Source organism: Stomoxys calcitrans, chromosome 5 (assembly GCF_963082655.1).
Source record: "Stomoxys calcitrans chromosome 5, idStoCalc2.1, whole genome shotgun sequence".
In the NCBI taxonomy this organism is placed as follows: Eukaryota; Metazoa; Arthropoda; class Insecta; order Diptera; family Muscidae; genus Stomoxys; species Stomoxys calcitrans.
In genome coordinates, this window is record NC_081556.1 from 17,071,947 (window position 1) to 17,094,636 (window position 22,690).

At 36.5% G+C, this 22,690-nt stretch overlaps 2 protein-coding genes across 2 annotated transcripts in view; one reads left to right on the top strand and one right to left on the bottom strand.

Moving 5' to 3' along the window:
• Positions 1–5,520: 5,520 nt before the first annotated feature.
• Positions 5,521–9,737, top strand: LOC106088204 (uncharacterized). The gene is made up of 4 exons (XM_013253611.2): positions 5,521–5,946; positions 9,180–9,326; positions 9,400–9,538; positions 9,618–9,737. Exons 1-4 carry the CDS (start codon positions 5,784–5,786, stop codon positions 9,703–9,705), a joined length of 537 nt encoding a protein of 178 aa, XP_013109065.2. The 5' UTR covers positions 5,521–5,783; the 3' UTR covers positions 9,706–9,737.
• A 1,196-nt stretch (positions 9,738–10,933) lies between these two features.
• LOC106088201 (sodium channel protein Nach-like) overlaps positions 10,934–22,690 on the bottom strand; it is a 31,602-nt gene continuing 19,845 nt past the window's right edge. The window contains exons 9-15 of the mRNA XM_013253603.2: positions 18,421–18,520; positions 14,639–14,704; positions 14,319–14,579; positions 11,760–11,838; positions 11,438–11,699; positions 11,120–11,209; positions 10,934–11,059 (exon numbers count right to left, since the gene is read on the bottom strand). Of these exons, the coding sequence (XP_013109057.2) occupies positions 10,997–11,059; positions 11,120–11,209; positions 11,438–11,699; positions 11,760–11,838; positions 14,319–14,579; positions 14,639–14,704; positions 18,421–18,520 (921 nt within the window). The 3' untranslated portion in view covers positions 10,934–10,996. The remainder of the gene's footprint in view (positions 11,060–11,119; positions 11,210–11,437; positions 11,700–11,759; positions 11,839–14,318; positions 14,580–14,638; positions 14,705–18,420; positions 18,521–22,690) is intronic.

Sequence of the window (22,690 nt, forward strand, 5' to 3'; positions counted from 1 at the left end):
TGACATTTTTGTTCCCACAGAATTCCCCAAGAACTCTGAAAGATGTCTGAACGGTCAAAGAATACATCATCCACTCCATATATTTGTATATAAATATTTGTCGATTTTCGTACAGACTTCTGACCGAATTCTTAACGTTTGTTTTAATGGGAAGATACAGCAATGTGGATAAATCGTACCCTACTATAGATGTAAGTTTAATGGCCTCAAGCTTATGTTTTAATCAATTTAGCGCTTGTGACGTTTTGAATCTTCAGTTTTATATTGTCCACGATAAACACTTTCGAGCTTGAAGTATGAGCGAAAATTTCTTCTTAATTTTGATTTAATCTTTCTAGTTACTAATAGCAACTTAAGAGCTTAGTTCCTTTTCTAAGACTTAGGAATAGCTCCTAGACAATTGCATTGAAAACATCGCAAAAGGAGAAATTCTCCTTTCTGTAATTAATCCTCTATGGACCACAGTACTTTAGTTGATGATCCCCATAAAAGTTCTTCAGATGTATGTTTATTTTTAGTTTTGAAGCCATTGCAGGCCTTAGCAACAACTGTAATGATCGATTCAATGCAACTGCGACATGATTAACGATGCATGATAAGCTGCCATATTTTCATACTTTTTTTTTCATTATAGTTACATGAAAAGGCTATATGCGGTATGTGAAGCATGGTTTAAAATTGGATTTATAGTCCGATTGTATTGTCCTCCATATACATGTGAAAGTATGCGAGTATATATACAATACATATGATTGTGGTGTAAAGCCAACTTCTTGTAAACAAGATTCTTTTAATGATGTTGGCCTTTTTATTGGCGCTATAGATTGATAACCTGCTCGAATGGGGGGCCAACTTTATATTGCGTTGTTTTTGTTTTTCTTCATTATGCTAGGTTAATAATCTTGTAATCTCAAATTGAATGATTTAACACTACTCAAAGCAACATATATGTATATGAACTCGTAGATATAGTCTAGTATACATATGTTGGTAATTCGCTTTGTCTCCTACTCAAGTCTGGCGGCCCTTTCATTAGATTACTATTTTCACAACGAAATCCATCGAAACGTCATTTCCAATCAAACATGCGGTGATTGCTTTTTAAAAAAATTTAATCTATAAAATTGTAATTTTGTATTGCGAATTAATTTCAATCACTATTGGAAAATGGGAAACATGTTGGGGTTTAGAATAGCCTTGAAAAAATTTTTGAATTAAAGTTCGAATGCCACAGCCAGAGCCAGGCCCCTAATGTTTCTAGTTAATTGTTCTTTTATGACCGCTTGGAAGGCAAATACTTAAAAAAAGTTTCGAGCTTAAATCAGAGGCAATTTAATGGGCTGGAGCAGATAACCTTGTGATGTCTCAAAATCACTTTACATACATATTTTATGCGGACATTCCATTGAGGTATAGGGGAACTTCAGACCGGATCTCATGATTGGCTGGATGATTATGTTACGAATGCTCTAAACGACTTGCTTAAGTAATTGGTTAATCTAAGTAAGGATTGCAGAAAAAGGAGTAAAGTCTCTGGGACACCATAGCGCTGGGACAAATATATTGGGTTGCCCAAAAAGTAATTGCGGATTTTTCATATAGTCGCGGATTGAGGATTTTTTCACAGCTTGTGACTCTGTAATTGCATTCTTTCTTCTGTCAGTTATCAGCTGTTACTTTTAGCTTGCTTTAGAAATAAAGTGTAAAAAAAGTATATTTGATTAAAGTTCATTCTAAGTTTTATTAAAAATGCATTTACATTCTTTTAAAAAATCCGCAATTACTTTTTGGGCAACCCAATAATTTTATGTTAAGAAGATTTGAATAGGGCTTAGTAATATCCTGAATGGGCTTCTGCAACTACGTGGAAGATACATATCTATGCGACTAATAGGCCTAAGATTCTAGCCTTCACAATTTTTATGTAAGGGTACATTCTTAGGTAAGAGAATGTATGGACACATATACCTAGCGAGGAAACACAGGAACTACACCTGAGTACATAATTACTGCTAAGCACTCATATACAGAAAAAATATGGGCCTAAATTTGACCGTTTAAAAGTGGTAACAACTTATAAAATATACAACTTATATAATATAAAATAACAACTTAATAAATACTCTTTTGTATCACGGCAAGTGATTGGTAAACAAGGCATACATTGAACACAATTTTAATTGTACTTATCAACTTGTTATTTAATAGTATAAATTGTCTATAGATCAAGATAATATTGTGAAACGATAATTTTTTTTCTTTTTTTTTCGAAGACTGGGATCATTCAAAAATACATATATACATAGGGTAAATGCTCCTAAGTTCGGAATGTATTAGTAGCCGGGACTTTTGTTTTTTTAACTCAAATTACTATTACTAAATATATAAAACTTTATATTAAAATAATGGTCAATAAACGTCAATAATATTCTCGGTTTTACTTTTAAGCAAAAATATTTGAACTGAGTTTATAGATTACGTCAGAATTTCGCTTTTAGTGAGAGGATGTCCATCAATAAGTTAGAAAGTGGCTGTTCTTAAGAAAAAATAGTGGAAGTGGAAGAATCAATTTTTTAAATTGACAAAGGTTAGAAAAATTTTAAATTTTAATCAAAAATATTGGGTTGCCCAAAAAGTAATTGCGGATTTTTTAAAAGAAGGCAAATGCATTTTTAATAAAACTTACAATGAACTTTAATCAAATATACTTTTTTTACACTTTATTTCTAAAGCAAGCTAAAAGTAACAGCTGATAACTGACAGAAGAAAGAATGCAATTACAGGGTCACAAGCTGTGAAAAAATTTGTCAACGCCGACTATATGAAAAATCCGCAATTACTTTTTGGGCAACTCAATAGTTTGTTGTGATAACGAACATATTAGTAATTAAAATTTATTTAAGAACATAATTTTTATATATTTTTATTTGATGCCGCCTTTAGGGGCCATAAAGAATGGATTTTCCAGTAGTCGGCATTTGAGTGCCGGCTGTAAATGATTCTTAGCGCTCTTCAGTAATCGAATTGCCATATCGATTTATAAGCAAGATATATTTTTTCTTTCCCGAAATCGGTAACTTTTTGACAAATTACGATCGTATTCCATGATCTTCCAACATAAATGGTTGTTGTTGTCCTGGTGGTCAGTTTACTGTTCGTAAAGATGTCCGCAATCGACGTTCTCGAGTGAACACCACACCAGCTCATGCATTTCATGATCACCCGAATCTCCGCCTGCAGGACAGTATTATGGTCAGGCAGTCTAAAATAGATCTCAGTCCTTGGGTTCTCAATAAAGACTCCCAGGCCCACTTAGTCCCCTGGCAATATAGGATAGTTTGTTTGTGCATCACAGGCGCAATGAGGACGTGCCTATGATTGGTGACGATGTGGACTTTGGGGTATACTTCATAGAACTACGACTCGGTATACCTCGAATGCAACCTGATCGTTATAATGTGTAGAGCAATGGTTATAATATATATAATACCATAACGACGATTGGCATACATTTCCTTCTAGATAGTCACTAAATCTCTGGAGAATGTATTTCTGATCCGGGCGATAACGGAATGCGTGAAGTAGTGTGCTGCTAACGCGAGGACGTCGAGTGTAAACATCTTTACCGACAGTAAAATTGCCATAAGGACAATAACAACCAGGACGGTAAGGTCACGAACAGTCTTGCAATGTAAGAAGGAGATTAACGCCTCCTCAGAGGATGGCAAAATCCGCATCGTTTGGGTGCCGGCCTATAACGAGGTAAGGAGAAATGAAAGTGCAGACGATTTGGCGGTGAAGGCCAGAGGACTGCAGTCAATAAACTTGGTTAACCCGAGGCCTTTCGGGTCAACGCAGTCCGGCGAAAATCCTATGGGGGGATCCAGATCGTGAGAAGACGAGGATATTACTGAAAGGAAGCAAGAAGGAGGTCAGCATAGCTATTGGTATCATAAGAAGGACATTAACGCCTTCTCTGAGGATGGCAAAATCCGCAACGTTTGGTTGCCGGTCCATAATGTAGTAAGGGTAAATGGAAGGGCAGACGATTTGGCGGTGAAGGCCAGAGGACTGCAGTCAATAAACTTGGTTAACCCGAAACCTTTCCGGTCAACGCAGTCCGGCGAAAATCCTATGGGGGGATCCAGATCGTGAGGCTGTTATTGAAAGGAAGCAAGAAGGAGGTCAGCATAGCTATTGGTATCATAACGGGACACATAGGACTACGAGCTCACTTATATAAAATCGGTGCGGCAACTGTTAGCATGTGTAGGGTATTGAAAACAATTAAGGATTTTGTAAGTATTGGGTTGCCCAAAAAGTAATTGCGGATTTTTCATATAGTCGGCTTTGACAATTTTTTTCACAGCTTGTGACTCTGTAATTGCATTCTTTCTTCTGTCAGTTATCAGCTGTTACTTTTAGCTTGCTTTAGAAAAAAAGTGTAAAATAAGTATATTTGATTAAAGTTCATTTTAAGTTTTATTAAAAATGCATTTACTTTCTTTTAAAAAATCCGTAACTACTTTTTGGGCAACCCAATAGCACGGAATTCCTAACTTAAAATTTTCTTTTTACTTTAAAGTTACTTTAAAGTTTTTTTTTTAGCGCACAACAAGCCGATTATTGGCTTAGGGGTATGTCCATAGTGGCATAGGGCGGATTAATATCTGCACCCTCTTTACAACCTTACCTAACCTATCGTATCAACTACCCAGTGTTTTTTATCGCCATTTTTATAAACCAGTTTTAATTTCTTTTATTTTGTTTTAATACCCACCATTGTTGGAAGTCTGCAATAACTGGCTCTAATTCTTCGTGTGTTAAGGATTCAGTGGAAACGCTGCGTAATAACAAATGTTTGGCGGACTTTACTGCGGCTTCCCATAGTCCCCCAAAGGGAGGGGCTCTGGGTGGAATATGTGTACCAGCGTGAACTTGGTAATACTTTGTATCAACTACCCAGTGTTTTTTATCGCCATTTTTCTATTTTCTTTTTATTTATTTTTTTTTTTTTTGTTTTAATACCCAGACATGTTCTGGTGTTGCCATATGGCAACGCAAAAGCACATGTAGTTTTTTTAACAGTAAAATTGCAACGAGTAAAATTTCGATGTAAAGCTGCATGTTTTTTGACACGTGAGAAGAGCAAATTTGTAACAAGCGGATAGCAATTGTTATTTTTAGAATCTTATATATTCAAACAATAGGTAAATTCTGAAAAATTGTATAACAAATCTACCTACCTACACATGTATACACATTCAACCCTTCTAGGCCTTATGAAGACTCCCAAAATGAAATTACCCACAAAATTGTAATTTACTCACACTCAAACTGTTTACGAATGACACTGTTCTTGATCTGTACTCATACATCGACAATATACTCTCGTAGTATGCGTGTATGTAGAAGAAAATAATCGCCAACTTATCTCTGTGTTTCAAATTGCAAACAATAACAAAAGAGTCTGTCGATAGGGATTTAGTATAAATAGACGTTGTCTACAAAGCCGACATCTCACAGTCGCTTCAATAGTCCGAAGCTGTAGAAGAGTAGTGAAATCGGTTCTCTCCCATCAAAAAGAAAATAAAATAAAAAAAAACAAAACAAGAAGAAAATAATAGTCAATGTGTTCATATTCAAAATAAGAGTTTAAAACTATCAAAAAAAAAAGAAAAATATCCTACAAATATTAAAAAGACAATAAAAAAGAGTGCAAATAAAATGAAAAGTAATTGAACTAAAAAAAAATTACATTGAAACTCACAAAATCATATTGAATGGTGACTTTACAAGGAGCAAATCTGAGTGAACATTTTCAAAATCTCAAAACTGTGCAACATCAATTGTTGCAGTTCAATGACTCTTGCCTAGAAATCAATAAAACCGAGTTGATTTTCTATAAAAAACAAGTGATTCTCAATATTCTGGAAATTTGTCAAGGTAAATTATCGATCAGCGTTCAGCATTTTCCCTAGAATAAAACAAAAAAAAAATTTTGTATAAAAAAAAAAAATCTACACATACATAGGCGTTTATTGTGGCTTCGTTTTAACCTTCATCGTCTGTCGTTGTGCTTGTGCAAATCGGGGATGCTCGTTTGTTTGATTAAATACAAATTCTGACCTACGATTTTTTGTCCGTCTGTCTTGTCGTTCCTTATCAGTGCTCAGAGAGTTCAGCAATGCTGACCTTTGGTTTTATTTTGAATATACAAAGCGAAGCAAAGCCAATCTGGTGAGAGTGAGGTGATAGAGAGTATACATGATAGAGCAAAGCCAGACAAATATGATGAAAACTATGACTTCTGTTTGTTATCACTGTTCCAAAGAAAAGAAAATGCAATAAACATGAATGCGTAGAGAAATGGGGCCGGTAAATTTTGTTCATTTTATGTGCTGATATGTATTTTGCAGTAGAACTGCAAAACCCTAAGCGGCTTGGTAGCTGAGTTGGTAGCAAGCTTCGTCTATCAGAGGCTTAGGTTTATGCCACCAAAATCAACAGCATTGTCGGAGTCTGTTTATAGACTGCTGCTGAAACCTAATCTTGCCTATGCCAAACCATTTTTGTTATGATACAAATATATCTTAGCTAATAAATGAGAAACACATTTTCAAAAATTGTATTTGACTCATGAAAAATGAATTTGAATCCAAAATTTCTCATACCATAGGATACTGCAAATTTCTTCAATATGACATCTACGGTAATGAAAGTTTTCTGTAACAAAACGGCAAGACTAAATCCAACTCAACTTGCCTATAGGCCATCGCCTTTCCTTGGCATTCAAACACAAATCCATCTCTTCTCATTAACAAAGTGAAGGAATCAATATGTCATTTCACTTCAAAAGCTCCGATTTGACTTCAGAAGCGACATAGTCATTGTCATTCCAATGACAGTAATGAATATTAATATTGTTGGTATAAGGACCTTATCGATTCTTGTTTCAAACATTGGGTGGGTCGAAAGTGTTTTTAATTCGCTCTGCAGTCCCATGGCAGCCGGCTTTACGTACCGGATTGACCCGACGAAGTTTTCCATCGGCAAGGGCTGCCTCTTCAGTGTACAACACACTGCTACAACAACAACAACAGCAACTCAACAACAGGTAAATGGAAATTTTGCAGCTCCTTATCTATGTACAACGGTATTATCCACCAAGCTATTGGTGGCTTGCGTCTGTTTACTGTGAAGCCGTGGATCTAAAGACCGCGAGTAGGTTTAGAATGGACTCCACAGAACAAACACCTGTGATGTTGGCATAGAGCAAATATGTGGTCTGCTGCTAAAACCTCATTTAGTTGAATGTCTGCGGCAGGCTTCAATAGCCCACAAGCGATTGGTCTGTAAAGGCTTCTGGCGAAGACACCTGGTTCGCGCCCTGAGGACAAGACTGATATAATATCGTTTTTCCATGACCTAAACGGTCATAGGCTTTTCTGGTAAAACAAAACATAGAGCCCTCGAAGAGTTGGAAAAATAAAAGAGATATGGCTCCTAAGATTATTAATACTTCTACTGTAGAGTCTACTGGCTTACAGGAGCGTGATTAGACCGATACTTACTTACGCCTCAGTAGTTTGGTGGAGTGCGATGGAGAAAAATTGCAACGTTAGGATAATACAATAGGTTCAGAGAACATGTTGTCTTGCCATAGGCGGAGCGATGAGGACCACACCCACTGGGGCACTGGCGACTATTCAACTAGATATCCGACCTATTGGGTTAGGTTAGGTTCAAGTGGACACACTTAGACGTTTTCGTCCATTGTGATACCACAGGAATAAAAGAAGAAATATGCCTTCTAGTTCATACCGTTGAACCATCCAGATTGCATTTAAAAGCCCAATAACTTGTGAATATTCACATCCGCTAAATCAGACAGAAATGAGAACCTAAAGTGGAACTCCTTCTGACTGCTATAGTCTCTTCTTCTTCGATTTTTTTGCTTTATTTTTATCAAAAAGCGGCTCAGGTAGGGTATAATCCACACTGCCTGGAACATCGGATATTGTATCAAGGATAACAAAGTGTCCATAGGCGCCATATGACCAATGAAAAAGCTCCCTTAACCTCACGGCAGTGGTCGCTTCAATTTTGGGTAGCTACAATGTCCAGAAGCATAAGATGTAGCATTAAATTTAGTACATCATATAGTGTCGTCCTCAGTGCGTATGCAATTCACATTCGTTCACTGTGTCAAAGATAACACAATGCCGATAGCTGCTGCTAGACCATAGCGAAAGCTTATTTATCCTCACGGCAGTGGTCCCAGCGATTTTTGTAGCCTTAAATTGAGTGCATCGGATGGTTTCGCCCACCATGAGGCTGTGATGCACAACCAAGCCACAACTGAATATGGAACTCTAGGGGGGATTTTTGGAACGCCGTCCACCAGACTACAACACCATATAGCATTATAGACCTGAAAACTGCAGTATACAGTAATGTTTGTGGAATTATGAACACAAGCATTTTTTGGACCGAAAGTGAAATGTTTGAAAATTGTCACTTTCCGAGTTTACATTTAGACAAGGTCGCGATCCTACCAATACAGATTGCTGGCTGACTGAGTGTTACTTAATGAAAAAAGCTAAAATTAGTCTTTTTTTTGAGCTGCACTCAAATGGAAGATGATGCAAGATATATGAATAAACAAACATATCATCTTTTCGTGTATAAAATTAGTTTTAGCTGTAAACCAAACGTTTTTGGCTTAAAAAAAAACGTTTTGAGTTTTGGGGCAAAATAGCCATCCATTGCCACAGATGAAGCTCATAAAAGATTTAGCATAACTGTTAAAGTCACATCAAAATGCTGCAAATTCATGACCAATGTCCAATGTTAGATGGAAATCTTTCATAGTACTATACAAAAAGAACTTACCCAATACAACAGATTAAGTTATTAGAAAGATATTCCAAATGTTTTATTTTTTGCGTGTGGATAACTATGCGGGCTTCAAGGTGTACTCTGAATAACTGGAACTTGGTATACCGAGAAGGCTTTCTGATCACTTACATATTCTAGTCTATAGTTCAATGTTCTTCTATGTGTAGCTTTAAATGAGAAACGAATGTATAATACAATAATTTTTTTTAAGTGTATTGCAAATATAGCCCTCATTTGAGCCTTAACTTACTTTTACCCTATTTTTCCTTTGTTTTTAGACTGTACAAAGATGGCAGCTTTACCACAGGGTGCATTTTTTGCATGCAAGCTACGTGAGCAATATAGAGATCGTGACCTTATAGTATCACGTGTCAAATCTGGAGGTGAAAAGAATGATGCCAAATTTTTTAGCGGAAATAAAAAGCGTAAGTTTGTGATTTTATTACCTTCTATAAGCCTTATATTAATTACAAAAATTTTTTATTTTTTTCATTATAGTAATGGAATACAGCCCTGTTAAGTATAATGAAAAGCTAATGAACTCTATCTGGGGCTTATATAATCGCTATTCTCCCCATAACATAAAAAGCAATGAAATCGCTTCCCAAAATAATAGCTATAATCAGCAGCAGCAGAAGTAAGTGCATTGATCCTTTCCTGCCTTCCAATGAACTTCCTCATTGATTAAATTTCAATATTTGTCTATTCCCTTATAGATCAGCTGCTGCTGCTAACCAGACCATTGCTCCAAATATGGCAATGGCTGTTACATCCAGCATGGAGTGGAGTTATAATAAAAAATGATATGTTGACTGATTTTAAAATCTAATTTTATTTTTAAAAAACTAAGCAATGGAACTCACATTGCATTGCTTTGCATTTTATGAAATATTAAAACTTTTTATAATCCCTTATGTATATCAACTTTATATACTTTCACAAATATATATATGTATACTCCGCTCTTGTTACTGGATAAAATGTATTATTTGTTATTAAATATTTATATATACTTTTTTAAATACACCATGATTTTTCTATATATCTTCGTTGTTTGGGAATGGAGTTAATGATCTCCTCTACTTCTATATTTTGAAGTAAGAATTACATGCACCATAAGCGTAGATAGTCCTCTGGGGGATGGGGTAAGCAACCCCCAGAAAAGTTTTAACCCCCCAGGATTTTAAATACTACGTTGAGGTTGACAAAATTAGCTCATTTTTTACTTCTCAAAAATTTTTGCCCCCCCCCAGACAAATTTGCTTGTGACGCTCATGACATACACTGACACTGCTAGTGCTTTTTTATGGGGCAGAAAAATGAGTACTTACGGAATAAAGAAGTTGTGCTTAAGTTATTCGGGGGAAAAAACTCCATTAAAACTTGGGGTTTTCAAACGCCATGGATATTGTACCAGCAAACAATATTGTCATTAGGAGACCTAAGCTGTATCGGACACTGCTAGTTCTTTTTTATGGGGCAGAAAAATGAGTACTTACGGAAGAAAGAAGTTGTGCTTAAGTTATTCGAGAGAAAAAACTCCATTAAAACTTGGGGTTTTCAAACGCCATGGATATTGTACCAGTAAACAATATTGCCATTAGGAGACCTAAGCTGTATCGGAAACCTTATGTCTATAAGGAAGGATGTATATAGCCATTGTTACAGAAAATACCTCTTTTCTCCGAGAGTATTATTTCTGCTACACACCTAGGACGGGAAGCTTCTTTATGTGAATTCTAGGAAGTCGTTGAGTTTAGACCAGAAAACTGCATGAGACCCAAAATTTGTCAATCAATATCCACTTTGGCCAAAGCAATAGTCTGTATCGCATGCCACCTAAAAACAAAGTTAGCTAGAAACACACACACACACTCATATACAAAAGAGTGAGAGATGCGTCAACGTTTTAGAAATGGTTAAGTGGATATAATTGACAATTTGGTCGACGGACATCGTGTGTTGTTTGCAAATGAACACCACTCAGATGAGTGCCATAGGAATTGTAACACCAAAATCCGTATTTGCACCAAGGGAAGTGATTTAATATAATTTATTTTTTAATAAAAAAAGGGAAAAAAGTTTTGTGCAATATCTAGCCGTTGGTTTTTTGGAATTGTATTAAAATTACCAAGTAAGTTGCTATGCCTGAAAACATCTGAAAAATAATAGGAAAAGAAATTAGATTTTCCACTAAGGTAGGTAGAAAATTTGTTACCGCAGCAAGAATATTGCGGTCGACCATGCACATACCGCACGCTGAAAATCTGGGCTCAAAAACCAGAAGTTGTTGCCAGAATTTCTTAACCTGTAAGAAAAAAAAAACTATTAAGGACCAATTTTTTAATATCCAGTTAAAAACATCAGATAAAGGAACGAGCTATTGTCTACGATAGGTTAATAACGCACGCGATTGATTAAGTAAGTGACTACAGGTTAACAAAAAGGTTCATTAACCAATGATATATGGCAATTTTTCTTTTCTTATTAAAAAGTAAACTTTGTGATCGTATTTTCTTTTTAATTATTTTTTTACCTCTTCTGCCAGTATAGAATCATGTATAGAACGTTCAATTTCACATATTATATGAATAGTTTTGCTAGATTCCATTTTTAAACGATGACAAGGTTCAACCACCGCCCACAAACGGGATGCATGAAAAACAATCCACAGAATTTGAAGCCAAACAAAGCCATCATCATTTTTGGTAAAAAGTTCGATTAATAGAAAGTACGCTGTTGCCAATAGATGAAGAAAACAGGACACGAGAACAAACAGAATTGTCAAACCATAATAGCTGTGAAGAAGGAACATAATGTTAAACAATGGAGCTGAATGATTAAGCATACAAGCATACCTTGCAGATAGCCTAACACATTTACCCAGAGATTCATGACATTCGGCCATAAGTTTTAAAAGCAAAGCTCTGGTTTTGCCTAAAAGTTATAGTGAAAAAAAAAAAACTATTAATGTAGGGTATTTTTACAGACATGAGGTTTTCTAGAAGAAATAAAACGCATAAAAATTAATGATATTGCCAAGAATTTATTTTTAATACAATGATAATGGTTTGCGATTATGTTTTCAAAGTAATTTGCGTAAAGTGAAACCTTAAAGGAACCATTTTCCAACTCTCATTTGAAATCAAGGTGGTATTACACGATATGCGTTCTCATGTGTTATTTTTCAAATGTGGCAACTCTGAAAGTTGTACACATTGGGTGATGCTAACGAAAAATTTAATAAAAAATCGATTTTGGAATACATATACAATTATTTCGATTAAAGTTAGCTCTTATTTCATCGAACGCGCATTTAAACATTTGTCTATAAAAAAAGTATAATATTGGGTTGCCCAACAAGTAATTGCGGATTTTTTAAAAGAAAGTAAATGCATATTTAATAAAACTTAGAAAGAACTTTAATCAAATATACTTTTTTTACACTTTTTTTCTAAAGCAAGCTAAAAGTAACAGCTGATAACTGACAGAAGAAAGAATGGAATTACAGAGTCACAAGCTGTGAAAAAATTTGTCAACGCCGACTATATGAAAAATCCGCAATTACTTTTTGGGCAACCCAATACATATAAGAATACATGCCGCTTTGAGCGTATTTGACGTACATAAGGAAAGTTTTGTGGATGCAGAAAGTGATAGCAAATATGTTACGTACATGTCGTGTAATAGCACCTTAACTCTATTAATTAGGAAACCTAGTACTGACTTCGACTATTCGCCCGAACAACTGTCAAAACGCAATATAAAAGAAGTAAAAAAGCATTAAGTTCGGCCGAAGCCGAACTTTGGATACCCATCACCTAGAGTATATATGTAAACCCCCTGTCTTCACAATCCGGTGATAATTGGAAAACTTATGCACCCAAATTTGGCACGGACATTGAGTGGTCTAATAAATATGTCACCGTTGAATTTTGTATTTCAAATTTCAACGAAATCGGGTAATAAATAAGGCTTTTATGAGCTTGAGACCCTTAATTGGCATATCGGTCTGTATGGCAGCTATATTTAAATATAGTCCGATCTAAACCATATTCGGGTCAGACGGCGGGTGGCCTAAAACTACTCACTGTTTCAAATTTCAGCGAAATCGGACAATAAATAAAGCTTTTATGGGCTTTAAACCCTTTATCGGGAGATCGGTCTATATGGCAGCTATATCCAAATAAAGTCCGATTTTAACCATATTAAAGTCGGATGCCGGAAGGCTTAAAATAACTCACTGTTATAAATTTCAGCGAAATTGGGTAATAAATAAAGCTTTTATGGGCTTCAGACCCTTTATCGGCAGTTCAAAATATATGGCAGCTATATACAAATATAGTCCGATCTGAACCATATTCAGGTCGTGTGCCGGGAGGCTTAAAATAACTCACTGTTTCAAATTTGAGCAAAATCGGATAGAAAATAAAGCACTTATGGGCTTCAGACCCTTTATCGGCAGATCGTTCTATATGGCAGCTATATCCAAATATATTCCGATCTAAACCATATTAAGGTCAAGTGTTGGAAGGCTTAAAATAACTCGCTGTTTTAAATTTCAGCGAAATCGGGTAATAAATAAAGCTTTTATGGGATTCAGACCCTTTATCGCCAGATCGGTCTATATGGTAGCTATATCTAAATACAGTGCGATCTAAGCCATATTTGGATCAGATGTCGGGAGGCCTAAAACTACTCACTGTTTGAAATTTCAGCTAAATCGGATAGAAAATAAAGCATTTATTGCCATAAGACACTTTATCGGAAGACCGGTCTATATAGCAGCCATATCCAAATATGGTCCGATTTGGCCCGTTCAAGAACTTAACCAGTTTGCATCAAAAAGATATATCTGTGCAAAATTTCAGCTCAATATCTCATGTTTTGAAGCCTGTAGAGTGATTACAACAGAGGGACGGACAGACACACGGACATCGTTAAATCGTCTTAAAATTATACGACGATCCGAAATATATATATTTGTAGGGTCGGAAATTGATATTTCGATGCGTTGCAAACGGAATGATTAAATGAATATACCCCCTATCCTATGGTGTTGGGTATAAATATGTTGACGAAAAAAATGCATCCACATTCCGTACAAGTGGTACTGAGTTCTATGAGCAAAATAGAAGCGACATGTCGCTGCGTCAGATAAATTTCGAAATGGGCACCAATCAACTCTGGTTCAATGCTGTTGTCTTTCTGGCATGTTTTTGTATGACTTTAGTGTTCTGGCAAAGAATAGAGTCCGTCAGATTTCACCATAATTAACAGGCAGTTTCGAATGAAATCAGTCTTTGGCTTAAGCATAAATAAAGTGACAGCTGTCAAAAAAACCCAACTCCAAAAGTAGTGTGGCCAGATTGAAACCACACGTCTGAAAAACCCGTTTCTTTAAGAATAATATTTACCATTCATTTTATAACATTCCGAGGCCAACGAAGTCGCAAGTATGTTTGTAGTTGTACTCTTTACTTCTCTAACTGGCACACCTTTTACCATAACTTGAGAGTCTCTCCTCTGGTTACTGGGCAGAAAAGAAGTTTGCAGCAATAAATTCAGCCCTTTAAAACGTGTGCGTAGACCTAAAATTGTGTTGGCAAAACTTATGTGCAATACAGTGAGAACCAAATACAAGCCATAGAAGGGTAAGTACCATCGAATGTTGGCGTCTGTAATAATAAATGAGGAATTGTAAGGATATATTCTGTAAGTTAAGTCCAATCATTACCCGTATCATCATCCGGTGAGATTTTCATACTTTCTGCCATTCTAAGCCAAGTTCCAATATCTAAAGCTAAGAATAGAAAACATTATTTAGAATTTGTCACAATATTGAACCAATTACTCTAGGCACTAGGTTAGGTTAGGTAAGGTTGAAAAGAGGGTGTAGATATTAATCCGCCCCATGCCAACATGGACTAACACCTAAGCTAGTAATCGGCTTGTTGTGCGGTCTAAAAACTAACCTCAAAAAAGAAAATGTTCAGTTAGGAATTCCGTGCTACTTACAAAATCCTTAATTGTTTTCCAACCACTTCCCTAAGTTGGTTCATGTCGGGTATCGTGTCCCCACCTAAGTACCAGTGTCCGTTAGCCGCGAAAGTTGGGTAATGACTTAGGATATGTTCCAATGTCTCATTATCTTCCCCACATGCCCTACACATGTCATCACTTGCCACACCGATTTTGCATAAGTGAGCTCGCAGTCCTTTGTGTGCAGCTATATCAAATCATGGACCGACTTGGCCCATTTACAATACCAACCGACCTACACTAAAGAAAAGTATTTGTGCAAAATTTTAAGCCGCTAGCTTTACTCCTTCGAAAGTTAGCGTGCTTTCGACAGACAGACGGACGGACATGGCTAGATCGACTTAAAATGACATGACGATCAAGAATATATGTACTTTATGGGGTCTCAGACGCATATTTCGAGGTGTTACAAACAGAATGACGAAATTAGTATACCCCCATCCTATAGTGGAGGGTATGGAAAGCTTTGATTTTTGGAAAATTAGGATTTTTCCTGAAATACATTAAACAACCAAAAAATCACAACGGATATTCGAATTGACGCAAACTGATGGGGCGTCGCCATCGAATGTTTTCCCTTTGATAGTTCAGGTGTTGATTTGGTTAACTCATCAGAACGCCCAAGTTCAAATCCCGGGTAGAATATCAGAAAAAATGTTCAGTGGTGGTTTTCCTCTCGTTAATGCTGGCGACATTAGTGGCGTTATCAGTCATTTAAGACTTTCTACGGAGAGGTGTGGTTAAGCAGCACGCCATTCATACTCGGCAAAAAGGGGTCCCTGGTCAGTGGCCTATAACTTTTATCAGACTTTACTCATTGATATGAGAGAAGTTTCTCTCATATCAAAGGCTATACAGACCTCCTTCTTACTTCCTTCCAGTAATAGTTTCGTCTTTTCACGATGCGGATCACCCCATAGGATTTTCATCCTCCTGCCGACTGTTTCGCCGTTCCAAATCGGACTATGTCGATCCGATAAGTTTCGGTTTAACCAAGTATATGGACGGCAGTCCTATGGCCTTCACCGCCAAATCGTCTGCCGTTTTATTCCTCTACTCCGTTATGGACCGGCACCCAAACGATGCGGATTGTGCCATCCTCAGAGAAGGCGTTAATCTCCTTCTTACACTGCAAGACTGTTCGTGACCTTACCCTCCTGGTTGTTATTGCCCTTATGGCCTTTTTACTGTCCGTAAAGATGTTTACACTCGACGTCCTCTCGTTAAAACCACACCAGCTTAAGCATTCCGTGATCGCCCGGATCTCTGTCTGCAGGACCGTATTATGGTTAGGCAGTCTAAAATAGATCTCTGTCCCTGGGTTCTCAATGTAGACCCCCAGGCCCGCTCTGTCCTCTAGCTTTGATCCATCCGTGTAACATGATCTTTCAGATGGAAATACTTGGATTCCGTCAGTACAAGAATGTGCCTCTGGCACATTCCTCTTCCCTTCCTTGCAGTTTTCCTATCGTCGCCTCGATTATTGCGCGATCATATGAGCTGCTCCCATCCTCAATCCATTCTCCCATCGCCTTAAGTCTCATAGCATTAGTGGCTGCCTCACACTTAATTTGTATGTCAATGGATCGGGTATCTAGAAAAGTTTGCAGTGCCCAAGTGGGCGTGATCCCCATCGCTCCGCCTATGCCAAGACAATAGATTCTCTGAACTTGTTGTGTGGTGCTAACGTTACACTTTTTCTCCATAACAGCCCACCAAACTACTGAGGCGTAAGTAAGTACTGTTCCAATCACGCTCATATAGAGCCAATGGATTATCCTCGGATTCAGGCCCCATTTCGAGTCTATGGCCCGTCTACGAATCCAGTACTGGTCTTTCACGCTCATATAGAGGCAATGGACTATCCTCGGATTCAGGCCCCATTTCGAGTCTATGGCCCGTTTACGAATCCCGGCCCCAACTTCCAACAGACGCACAGAATCATGTGTACCACGGAAGTAGTTCAATTCCCACATAAAAAAAAGTCTGTCATTACACAAAAAACACATGCATTGGGAAAAAGTACAGCTTATAGACATAGTTGTCGAGCGTGGTTAATGTGGTAATTGTGTCAAAGATGCGTTTTCGCAATTAATACGATTCAAATACAACATACCAACGGGCCTTGAAGCCATCACACTTAATATGGTTGAAAAGTCTTCTAACGAAAGACGAAACGCGTCCCATAGCGGTTGGTGTGTGTTGCTATCTTTGGCTTTTCTCTTCCATTTGCAATCTCCGATCATTGAGTTCGTCTCGAAAGAGAAACAAACAAAAATTTTAGTAAAATGTTCTCTATCGACATAATTTTAGTAAAATTTTCTCTTACGACAAATTTTAGTAAAATTTTCTCTTACGACAAATTTTAGTAAAATTTTTTCTAATGACAAAATTTTAGTAAAATTTTTTCTAAAGACAAAATTTTAGTAAAATTTTCTCTAAAGACAATATTTTGACTTAATTTAAAAAATTTTTTTTAACTACAAAATATATGTAAAATTTTTTCTAAAAACAAAATTTTGTTCAATTTTTTTCTGAGAAAAAATTTATGTTAAATATTTTCTAAAAGTAAGTGAGTAAAATTTTTGTTAAAGACGAAATTTTATTACTTTTGCTATACTATTTTTTGAATAGAAAGCATTAAACAATGGTCTAAAGCCGGACAATATCCTGCAATGAAATCTCAATATTTTCTCTAACGGCCAAATTATAGCCAAAATTGTCTCTAAAGTCAAGACTTTAGTAAAATTGTCTTCAAAGACAAATTTTTTTCTAAAAAGACTAAAATTCGCTAAAATATTCTCTAAAGATAAAATTTTTCTAATGGTAAAATTTTCTCAAACGACAAATTTTAGTAAAATTTTCTCTACCAACAAAATTTGTGTAAAATTTTCTCAAACGACAAAACTTTAGTTACATTTTCTCCAACGACAAAATTTAAATAAAATTTTCTCTAAAGACAAAATTTTAGCAAAATTGTCTCTAAAGATATATTTTTTCTAATAAACATTTTCAGTATTCCAGTAAAATTTTCTCAAACGACAAAATTTTTGTTAAAGTTTCTCTAACTACAAAACTAGAGTAAAATTTAATCCAACTTTGGGGACAATTTTACTCAAACTTTGTCTCTAACAAAAAAATTTTAGTAATTTAAAAAAAAATTTTCTCTAAAGACAAAATTGGGACAAAATTTTAGCAAAAATTTCTCTTGAGCAAAAAGTTTTGTAAAATTTTCTCTAATGACAAAAACTAAAATTTTTAGTAAAATTTGCTTGCAAGACTAAATTTTAGTAAAATTTTACTAAAACATAATTTTTAAAGAAGAATATCAAAAACACTTTTTTCAAAGAAAAATTTTGTAAAATTTGCGTAAATTTTTTGTAAAACAACATTTTAAGAAAAATTTTAAGTATAAATTTTTTTAAAGCTAAAAATTGATTTTTTTTATTTTGTATTATAAATAGAATAAATACTTACCCAAAAGAATTGTTATAAATAACATTGGCAACGATAACAATATAATGGCCTTTAAATATTCTTGTTTGTGGTTCTTGAACCCATCAATAATCTCATCAACCTTCAAAAACATTAAAAACAAACAAAAAAAAAAAGCTTTTACAAACAATTGTTATGTTTTCAAGCAGGAGTTGGTTTACTGCTACAACTACACCACTACAAAAATAAATCTATGTACTCGTATATAAAAATGATTTGTGTTTGTTTTTTTTTTTTATATGTTTGTTCTGTATGGACCCGAAAGTGGCTGAATTGATTTGGTTGAAATTTCCAAAGATTGTGTAGCTTGATATGGAAAGAGCAATAGGCTATGCAAGTTTTTGATATCAGAAATGGGGCGGACCCTCCCCCTTACCCCCATAGCACCGCCAAAAATTAAATGTGGATCGAGCGGGGCCATATGGAACTTAAATGAAAGGTATTAGAAAGTAGAGCACGAATATGATAATAAAAATTGGATGAGAATACCTAGGGGGCCATCCCAAGCCCGAAACTACTCCAAAAGTACCGCCCAAAATCAAAAGTTTACCGATTATAAAATTATGAGACTCAATGAAAGGTACAGGAGTGGAGTACGGATGCAATGATGACATGTAAAACCGTGCTAAGTTCGGACGGGCCGAATCTTATATATCCTCCACCATAGATTGCATTTGTCGAGTTCTTTTCCCTGTATCTCTTTTTTTTTGGCAAATAAAGAATAAAAGAAAAGAATTGCTATGCCATTGAAGATATATTAAATTATAGTCCGATTCGGACCATAATTAAATTGAATATTGGAGACCATAGTAGAAGTTATTGTGTAAAATTTCTACCAATTCGAATAAGAATTGCGCCCTTTAGGGGCTCAAAAAGTAAAATAGGGAGTTTGGTTTATATGGGAGCTGTATCAGGCTATAGACCTATTCAGACCATATTTGACACGTATGGGAGAAACTTCAGCCGAATCGGATAATAATTGCGTCCTCTGGAGGTTAAGAAGTCAAGACCCCAGATCGGTTTATATGGCAGCTATATGAGGTTATGGACCGATTTTAACCATATTTGGCATAGTTTTTGGTAGTTATAACGAAACACGTCATGCAAAATTCAGCCAAATCGGTTAGGAATTGGGATCTCCATTGGTTCAAGAAGTCAAGACCCCATATCGGTTGTATGGCAGCTATATCAGGTTATGAACCGATTTAAACCATACTTAGCACAGTTGTTAAAAGTCATAAGCAAACACTTAACGCCAAATTTCAGCCTACTCGGATAAAAATTGCGCCCTCTAGAGGCTATATCAGGTTATGGACCGATTTCAACCATACTTAGCACAGTTGTTAAAAGTCATAAGAAAACACCTCATGCCAAATTTTAGACAAATTGGATAAGAATTGCGCCCTTTAGTGGCTCAAGAAGTGAAGACCCCAGATCGGTTTATATGGCAGCTATATCAGGTTATGAACCGATTTAAACCATACTTAGCACAGTTGTTAAAAGTCATAAGAAAACATCTCATGCCAAATTTTAGATAAATTGGATAAGAATTGCGCCCTTTAGTGGCTCAAGAAGTGAAGACCCCAGATCGGTTTATATGGCAGCTATATTAGATTATGGACCGATTTTAGCCATACTAAGCACAGTTGTTAAAAGTCATAAGCAAACACCTAATGCCAATTTTCAGCCTACTCGGATAAGAATTGCGCCCTCTAGAGGCTCAAGAAGTCAAGACCCCAGATCGGTTTATATGGCAGCTAAATCAGGTTATGAACCGATTTAAACCATACTTAGCACAGTTGTTAAAAGTCATATGAAAATACCTCAGGCCAAATTTCAGCCAAATCGGATAATAATTGCGCCCTCTAGAGGCTCAAAAAGTCAAGACACCAGATCGGTTTATATGGCAGCTATATCAGGTCATGGACCGATTTGATCCATACTTAGCAAATTTTTGCAAATTTTGTCCATGAACATTCCACTAAGGAACAGGGGCAAACTTCTCACCTATCAATGAGACCAGTCCAATTCAAGTCTAAGCTCAATGATAAGGGGACTCCTTTTTATAGCCAAGTCCGAACGGCGTGCCGTAGTGCGACACCTCTTTGGAGAGAAGTTTTACATGGCATATTGCCTCACAAATGTTGCCAGCATTAGGAGGGGAAAGCCACCGCTGAAAATTTTTTCTGATGGTCTCGCCTGGATTCGAACCCAGGCTTTCAGCGTCATAGGCGGACATGCTAACCCTTGAGCTACGGTGGCCTCCTCCAGTTGTTAAAAGTCATAAGCAAACACCTAATGCCAAATTTCAGCCTACTCGGATAGGAATTGCGCCCTCTAGTGGCTCAAGAAGTCAAGACCCCAGATTGGTTTATATGGCAGCTATATTAGATTATGGACCGATTTTAGCCATACTAAGCACAGTTGTTAAAAGTCATATGAAAATACCTCAGGCCAAATTTCAGCCAAATCGAATAGGAATTGCGCCCTCTAGTGGCTCAAGAAGTCAAGACCCCAGATCGGTTTATATGGCAGCTATATCAGGTTATGGACCGATTTCAACCATACTTAGCACAGTTGTTAAAAGTCATAAGAAAACACCTCATGCCATATTTTAGACAAATTGGATAAGAATCGCGCCCTCTAGTGGCTCAAGAAGTCAAGACCCCAAATCGATTTATATGGCAGCTAAATCAGGTTATGGACAGATTTAAATCATACTTAGCACAGCTGGTAAAAGTCATATAAAAAAAAACGTCATGCTAAATTTCAGTCAAATCGCATTAGAATTGCGCACTCTAGTGGCTCAAGATGTGAAGATCCAAGATCGGTTTATATGGCAGCTATATCCAAACCTGAACCGATATGTCCCATTTACAATCCCAACCTACTTATAATATGTATTTGAGAGTAAAAAGCAAATCTGATATCCAATTTTGGATCCCCCCAAACTGAATTTCATTTCCAACTTTGGCAATATGGAGCTCAAATCGACGGTATTTTGGAATAAATAACGAATTTGATATCTATTTTCAGGACAGAGTGTTCAAACGGTTCAAATTCAGCGACCATGGCAATATGGGGAGATACGCTCTAAAGCACCCCCTAAACTGAACTTCATTTCCAACTTTGGCAATATGGAGCTCAAATCGACGGTAATTTGGAATAAATAACGAATTTGATATCTATTTTTAGAGCAAAGTGGCGGTGGGCGACCCATCCCCAAAACACCCTCCAAACGGTTCAAATTCAGCGACCATGGCAATATGGAGCTCAAATTAAAGGGATTTGGGAGTGAAGCACGAATTTAATATGCCATCCCTCTCCTACGAAGCATTTCTCATTACCTTAACTTAAAAAAAAAACAGATCTCGTAGATTGGTAATGCGAATCGTTCGAAATTTTTTTGAACTCATACAGTAACTTAAAACAAAACTTCTATTGTTGAGGTTGGGTACCTCGGGGGCCACCCAAAACCCGGCAAATTGATACATAGACCAATATAGGGCTCAAACGAAAGGTACTTGAGAAAGAAAAAAACGAATTTGATATTCAATTGAATAGCCATGTGTTTGGCTCTCAAATAGCTTATATAAAATCTATTTGGGAGTAGAGTACGAAATTGATACTCATTTTTGGGACAAAGACCCTGGGGTCCACTCCACCCTCCCAAAAGAACTTATTTACCGATCATGGCAATATGGGGCTCATATAAAATGTATTGGAAAGTGCAGCACGAAGCTTATATTTAATTTAAGGGCCAATTGTCTGGCAGGCCATCTCACCCCCAAAATACCCATTAAACAGAAAGAAAGGTATTTGGGAGTAGAGTAAAATTTCCCATGAACCGAGCAGGAGCAAACACACATCAATGAGTGCAATTCGATTCAAATTTAAACTCAATGATAGGGGACCTTTTTTATAGCCAAGTCCTATCAGCGTGCCGCGGTGAGAATTTAGGGCGAAGTGTCCCCATTCCACCCCAAAAATACCCCGTCAACAGGAAATATTTACCAAAGTGGTAATGTAGGACTCAAAAAAAAGGCATTTGGGAGAAGAGTAAAATTTCCCATGAACCGAGCAGGGGCAAGCTTCTCACATATCAATGAGTGCTTTCCGATTCAAAATTAAACTCAATGATAAGGGACCTTTTTATAGCCAAGTCCAATCGGCGTGCCGCAGTGCGAATTTAGTGCGAAGTGTCCCCATTCCACCTCAAAAATACCCCGTCAACCGGAAATATTTACGAAAG

Bases quoted from the DNA above. Each gene is read 5' to 3' on its own strand.
- LOC106088204 (XM_013253611.2), top strand. From the start codon at position 5,784: ATGGTGACTTTACAAGGAGCAAATCTGAGTGAACATTTTCAAAATCTC. The intron at 9,327-9,399 runs GTAAGTTTGTGA...TTTTCATTATAG, and splicing joins TTTTAGCGGAAATAAAAAGC to TAATGGAATACAGCCCTGTT. The intron at 9,539-9,617 runs GTAAGTGCATTG...ATTCCCTTATAG, and splicing joins TATAATCAGCAGCAGCAGAA to ATCAGCTGCTGCTGCTAACC.